General features: G+C 39.3%; 1 protein-coding gene across 1 annotated transcript; it reads right to left on the bottom strand.

The window, feature by feature from the left end:
• Positions 1 to 877: 877 nt before the first annotated feature.
• LOC111645643 (class I histocompatibility antigen, F10 alpha chain-like) lies at positions 878 to 5,251 on the bottom strand. Its single transcript, XM_023394929.2, has 3 exons — positions 5,093 to 5,251; positions 4,091 to 4,357; positions 878 to 1,185 (listed from the first exon to the last, which is right to left on the bottom strand). The coding sequence occupies exons 1-3, from the start codon at positions 5,139 to 5,141 to the stop codon at positions 893 to 895; spliced, it is 609 nt and encodes a 202-aa protein (XP_023250697.2). The 5' UTR covers positions 5,142 to 5,251; the 3' UTR covers positions 878 to 892.
• Between the last annotated feature and the right edge of the window lie 2,004 nt (positions 5,252 to 7,255).

The following is a 7,255-nucleotide window of genomic DNA, read 5'->3' as shown; positions in this document are numbered from 1 at the left end:
TTATGAGTTTTGTTGAAGAAGAATTCAAAGCTGAACTTGAGAACAAACCACAGACATGACGTCACATTCAGCAGCTGCTGATCTCACTCTTACCTTCATTGGTCCTGATCTCTGCTTTGTCCAGTTTGGTGACGACGTCCTCCTTCACTCCAGAGAGCTGAAACACACAGTCGTACCTCCTCCAGTCTTCAGGTGTGACTGATGAAATGTCCAGGTCAACACTCATCTGGAAGGTTTCATCATGGTTGGGGAGGATCTCTCCTTGGTCCACGTCCTCATGAAGATCCTCTCCATCTTTCCTCCAGAACATCACAGCTCTGTGAGGGTAGAAACCTGTAGCGTGGCAGCTGACTGGAGAGGAGGGAGTCTTCTGGAGGAGAGACACTGAGGGAAGCTCTGGAGAGAGAAACACAAAAACAGCTTGTAGTTTCTTATAATTTTCTGCAAATTAACATTACCATTCCTGTTTGATGGGATGTGTTTTGAATACTTTTGTTACACATTTTAATATATATGCCAAATGTAATTTAAAAAAAAAGGTGTAGTGGGACAGAGAGGAAAAAGACAGATGAAGAAATGTGAGGAGGGAGAGAGAGAGAGGTTAGAAAGAGCGGAGGTGAAGAGACAGTGATGGAAAGACAGAGTGAAAGAGACACTGAGGCAGAAAGAAATGGGGCAGAAAGAAAGAAAAGTGGTGATAAATATGTAAGAGAGAGTGACAGAGAGAAAATGGAGGAAAGGAAAGAGAGGTAGAGGTGAGAGAAAATGAGAGAAATATAAATGTGTGTAAACTGACTCAGTCGGTCTCTGGATGTTGGTTTGTATTTATTGTTACTGTTGGTTAGAAACAGAGGAAACATGTGAAGACTGTTGTTCATGAAACTTCATCAGATCATGTGATTGTACCTGTTCTCAGCAGAGAGCTGCTCCCATAGTTCACATACTTCTTCAGCCACTCAGGACAGATCTCAGTGAAGTACTGCTTCCTCTGTTTATTCCCAGCTTTTTCATTGTCCAACTTGTGTCTGGTGATGAGAGCCTGTGGTGTTGGAGCGATCCATGTCTGTGTCTTGAGGTCAAATGCTACAAAGTCTTCTCCATCATAACCGAACTGCATAAAACCATCAACTTTTCCAGTCTCATCGTCCCACTCACAGCCGACCATCTCCTGGAAAACGTGGACTCCTGAGACAGAGACAGAGATTGTTGTAAACAAACTGAGATCAGCACAGTCAGTCATTAACAGCTGATTTCACACCTTTACCACAGAGACACACTGATCCACACACACCAACACACTTACAGCCAGTCACCATCTGAAGAGTGTGTGCGCCTTATAGAGAGAGACAGAGAAGCAGAGGCTGCTGGGAAACTGAGTCCGATCCTAACACACAGTCCACATCCTCTCTTTACCACACACACACACACTCACATACATATACACACACACACACACACACACACACACACACACACACTTCTGTGTATATTTAAAATGAACAGCGTGTGTGTGTTGGTTCATTCGTTGTTCTCTCAGTGAACGGGAGCTTCGCTGTCAGTTCCTCCCTCCCACACTCGGCCCCGATGGGTCACATGACTTACAAACCTCCTGCCTGTGCTGTGTGATTATCATGGCTGGAGTCACCTGGTAACACAACAACACAGCGTGCGGCACACGGAGCCTTTATCTTGTTTTTTTTGTTTCCACTGACGGAGAGCAGAGGATTGACACTAACGTCTGCTCATGTTGATTCTCAAGGAAACATCTGCTTGATTCACCTTTTCTCAGCTTTGATTCACGTTGTTTCATTCATTCAGCTGCTCACTCCTGTTCATTTGTGCACTGGTTGGTTTGTAACTCTCTAGTTAAATGTAAAGTTTTCCCTGTGAGGTCGGTGTTGGTGACATTGGGCCAAGTCGGCGAGCTGACATCACACTTCCTGTTAGCTCTGACGTCACACTTCCTGTTAGCTCTGACGTCACACTTTAGTGCGCGTTGTTTTTCACCACTGTGTGTTTTTATTATTCATGGTGTTTAAAGTATTACATAAGCTCAGCCACGAATGAGCTCAAATGGAGCCTGAAGAAGAAGAAGCAGCGAGCAGCTCTTGGTGCAAGCTAGCGCAGCCATCTGGCTCAGGACCATGTGATGGAGGCGGAGCTAAACTATGGAGGGATTTCTTCTGGACTCACAGTTTGACAGTGAATTTAACTGAACTGAGCTGTTCAGTATTTCTCTTGTGATTTGTTATCAGTTCAGTTAGTCACAGTGAGTCGAGCTAACGCTCAGTGACGTTGCATTGTAGCTGCTTTTCTCTTAACTAACAAGCTAACGTAGCTGAATACTGTCGCTTGATGTGTCTGACCCAGTTACTGTCAGGTTGTCTTTTAAATAACTAACGGGTTTATATTTCTCATAGTCAGGAGGCAACTGTTGCATTGAGTTAGTGGTTTTTCCTCCGGCCTCAGCATGTGTTGACTGTTAGCTGCTAAAACTCACACCTGTATATTATAAGAGTGTGAAGAGGACGTCTGTGTGTGGAGTGATGCTGGTTCACCCTCTCTTCAACCTCACCTGTTTCACATCAATTTCTTTTTTATGTGTGTGTGGATCAGAATAATCAGTTAGATGGAGAAGGCAGGAGCAAGACTGGAGACCATGATGATGGTGAGTGAAGCTGATGCAGTGATTTGTGTTATAGTCAGCTTTGTTTTAAAACACCTGTCCCACAGTAAGTGTGACTAATAGACACAATCGTTACTGTGTGTGTGTTTGTTTGTTTGTTTGTTTGTCTGTTTGTTTGTCTGACTGTTTGTGTTTGTTTGTGTGTTTGTTTGTTTGACTGTTTGTTTGTTTGTTTGTTTGTTTGTTTGTGTGTTTGTTTGTCTGTTTATTTGTTTGTGTGTTTGTTTAAAAGTGCAACACCATCCTGCAGCCTCTCACACTTGTAGCAGCTGTTACACTGTCAGATCTGCCATTTCATTCCTGGTTTTATGGTACGTGTGTTATTTATTTTATTTTTGGATGATGTGTGTCGGTTCCTTTCCTGTAGGATCACTGATATTTACTATAACTAACTATCCTCGTATGTGCTGAAGCTAAAACAGTCATCTCTCCCTCTCCTCCTCTCTCTCATCACACTCTTCCTCCATCTCTCTCTCTCTCTGTCGGTCAGGACGACCATCTTCTCTCTGAATAACACTGAGACCACGCCACAAGAAAGCAGCAGTTTTGTGTCTTTAAAGAAAATAAATGAATTATTGAACAACTGTAAAACTAAAAATGTGATATTTTATGAAAGGAAATAAAAGTTTTAAAGTGCCTAAATAATTTTGTGTTATGAGATAATGAGACACTGTTGTGTTTGTTTTAGAATTTAGTTTTTAGGACAATGTGTTTAACAAAGCACAGCACATTATATGTTCATCATATGTCACAATTTATACAACAGTGTCACCGTTGCTGTGGAAACGTTTGACACAGTTTATCACACTTAGTTTTATCACATAGTTATAATGACACAGACACTGTTGTCAGGTAAAGTTAAAGGTAATCTGTAGTTCTGCTTTATAAATCCTGTATATTATGGGATAGACACATTGTGGTCAGAACAGTGGAGTTAATCTAATCTCAGCTCTAGTGCACGATTTAGGTCTTTGTCATTGTTGATTACGTCATGAATATTTTTTCATTAATCAATTCATTCTGTACCCTGACATATATCTGAAAATAATGAAAACTACCATTAAGTTCTCAGACCTTCTAGTGAAATCTTCATGGAATCTTTTGTCCGACCACAACTGAACAGTATTTCATTTTCAATGAAATAAAATATTTTCTTTTTTGGAGAAACTGGAAGTGTTTGACATTTTGCTTGATCAAAGACTTTAATGATTTTCTTAAATTTGTTGTTGTCATTTTCAGTTGAACAACTAAGTGATTAATCAATTGATCATTTCAGCACTAAAGATGTTTAATGTGTGTGTGTGTGTGTGTGTGTGTGCGCGCGCACATCTGTTTACTACAATACTACATACAGAATGAGCACATCTGCAACATTTACCAGTAATAAGTGAGTAATAAACAAACCCTCAGTTTGGTTGAAGCGCTGCTTTACAATGTCAAAGTTGACTTTGAAGGTCTGCTGGGTACCCAAAAAGATCCCAGTGTTCCACTCCCAGTACTGTGGATCATCTTGTGTGACTGTGTTCATCCAGTCCTGTTTAGGCTCTGCTCTCCTGGTGTTGCTGTCATAGTGAATCATCTCAACATCATTAACCAACCCAACAGCCACAAACTCTGGGAAGTTTGGGACTTGAGAGGAAGCAGTGTAGAAATACTTCAGAGAGTGAGTCGCTGTAAAACAATGATGTAGAAATTTAATGTTATTTTGTACATTAAAAATACATGATTAGTGAATAATGACTTCAAGGGACACTGTACAAGAGACCACAAAATACACTTTGAAGGAAACTAAAACTGAAAATTACTACTAATAATAATGATAACTGAGTCTGACCTGAAATATATTATTTTCTTAATGATACACAACCACCACCAAACAAGGTCAAATGTAAATAACCACCCAACAACCAAACTTAAAAACACAAGACTGGAACTGCAGTAACTCCTGAAAGGACTGTCACAACATTTCATACACAGATGTCACAGTCTCCTTAATGTTTGTAAGTACAGCACTGTTTTATTTTCAAACACACACTGCTTCTTTTCCACCTTAAGTCAAACTACACACAACGAACTGATACACAAAGACTTCCTGCACTGTAGTTCACAGGGTCAGAAATGACTTTGTCCTCAAAAGTGTACAAGTGACTAATTGTATCCCAAGTCACGTTTCTAATGACGGGATTTGACATGCTGACAAAGTAAAGTGTTGGTACATTTTTATTTTTATATTCAAAATAATAGACATATTAGGTATTAGTAGTAATCTTAGTTATTTTACATAAACATATGGCCAACGTATGTAACCAAGAAGAAGTCTGACGGTGTTTACTTCCGCTTTAACGAGAAGTCAACGCATCGTCTTTAACGTTCAGTAACAGCGATTAAAGTTTTTATTAATCTTACCTGCAGATGCAGCGTGACACAGCAACAGCAACAAAATTAATTCCCTCATTTCATTTGACAAAGAACCCTGGAAATAAAATTAAAATCAATTCATTTGAACTTCGCCACGATCGACGTCTCGTTATTTCCAAAGACACAGCCTCAATGAAAGTAACATGCGCAGCAGCTTAATCTGACCATTAGGAATTCAACTCTAGTTGTGCGTCACGTGTAACTGGGCGAAATATAGAAAATAGGTTGTTAGTGGAAACGAAACTTACCTGGCAGAAGAATCATATAAACCAATAACAGGAGACGAACAGGAAACAAACAATAATCATAATAATCCCTGGTCTCAATACGACTTAAGCACATTATTGTAGTTTTTCTAAACACAGCTGTATCACTGTTTTTACTTCATAGCAACTTCAGTTTTTAATAGTGTAACATATTGTGAGTTTCTACACACTACAGGTCGAATAAAAACATTACACACAAATAGAGACACATTGAACAACTGACAGAAATATGAATAAAAACAAAAGAGACAAACTGAAAACAAACAGTGTGTGTGTGTGTGTGTCAAACAGACACAACAACACACACACACACACACACAAATGACGAATACAGCTTTTTAGAGGTAGGGAAGTTGTACAGTTGTGCATTTCTCTAACCAGTGGATCTGAGGAAGCACAGAGAGTTTTAAGCCTTGATTTGAAAATCTCCAGCTGAACTTACAATAGAAACTTATTCCAATATGAACTTGTCACATCAACTACATGAACTAGACATGTTTACAGTTTAGAAGTTCTTTACAGATGAATATAACTTTCCTGACAATAAGAAAATGCACCAAGCAATCCAAACAGTAAAGTTGACAGGACGAAGCTGCGTATGTTCAGTATTGCAATCTAGTCTGAACACTCGTGTAGAGTTCTCAAGTCTGAAGAACTGAGGAAATGAAATTGAAAGAATTGATCAATCAAGTTGTCAACAGTGGTAGAAGTAGAGCTCACTACGGCCCCTGTGACTGATATACAAATATATCTAATATATGTATGTATGTATATATGTGTATATATATATTTTAACATATGACATTATAAAATGAATACTGATGCATTGTTGCTGTTTGATGTGTAGTGGGTTTATCTATTTCATCATAGTTTGCAGTTTTGTAAAATATTGGATAATTGTGTCGCTCTGAACCTTCAACAGTTATTTACATGAAAACATCTAGAGGTTTAGAGACGGCTAACAACAGCTTACAGCATCTGAAACACGGGCCCAAACGAGATGCTTTGTTTTTCAGGTGTCACAGACCAGATAGGTCCAGACCCACTGGTTTGATGTGCTTTAACAATATTGCATTTTATAAGCTTATCGTGTGTTTTGAAATGTAAAATCTTAGCCTCAAAATTAACAAGTAACTAAGTGCAGTAAAAAAGTATGTTTCCTTATGAAATGTAGTTGATTAGAAGCAGAATGAGGCATAAAATAAAAATACTCAAGTCAAAATTATGTGTAAAAACAGTATGAGTAAACGTGTTTAATTACAGTCGCAGTCCTGGGAAGCGTTCAGGAGAGACGCTGGAGTTGATCCAGGAGGAGGACCCACTTTTGACCCTTCTTCACTGATTGGTAAGTAAAGATCAAAAGGACTCCATTTATATCGCACTTTTCTATTCTTTCTAACCACTCAAAACACTTTACACTACAAGTCACATTCACACACACAAACTCACTCACACACCAACGGCAGCAGACATGCCATCAGGAGCAACTTGGGGTTCAGTGTTTTGACAGAACAGGAGCCAGGGTTCAAACCGCCGACCCAGATCAGTGGACAACCCGCTCTACCACCTGAGCCACAGCCACCCAACATCATCAGTGTCCAACATCATCAGTGTCCAACATCATCAGTGTCCAACATCATCAGTGTCCAACATCATCAGCGTCCAAAACACCACCAACATCACCCAAATTGTATATTAAACACCAGATTAAAGAAGTTATTCTAAAACAGATTAGTGACTGGAGCTGCTCCCACCTCATTGACTGATGGAGGAAATGAAGAAATAATAAACGCAAAACATAACTGGACAAAACCATGAAAACATAGGCTATAAAAACACAGAGCAACTTTTGTGAAAAATGTAAAATCAAAATTTAAACTGCAGA

Source organism: Seriola lalandi, unplaced genomic scaffold (genome assembly GCF_002814215.2).
Source record: "Seriola lalandi dorsalis isolate HSWRI2012SDOR001 ecotype SW California unplaced genomic scaffold, Sedor1 jcf7180002054954, whole genome shotgun sequence".
Classification (NCBI taxonomy): Eukaryota; Metazoa; Chordata; class Actinopteri; order Carangiformes; family Carangidae; genus Seriola; species Seriola lalandi.
The sequence above is the reverse complement of the archived record's forward strand: the minus strand, read 5'-3'. Positions and strand labels throughout refer to the sequence as shown.

Coding starts and splice junctions, on each gene's coding strand:
- LOC111645643 (XM_023394929.2), bottom strand. CDS start 5,141: ATGAGGGAATTAATTTTGTTGCTGTTGCTGTGTCACGCTGCATCTGCA. Junction 4,358..5,092: donor GTGTCACGCTGCATCTGCAG/GTAAGATTAATA, acceptor ATTGTTTTACAG/CGACTCACTCTCTGAAGTAT. Junction 1,186..4,090: donor GCGCTTCAACCAAACTGAGG/GTTTGTTTATTA, acceptor TCTCTGTCTCAG/GAGTCCACGTTTTCCAGGAG.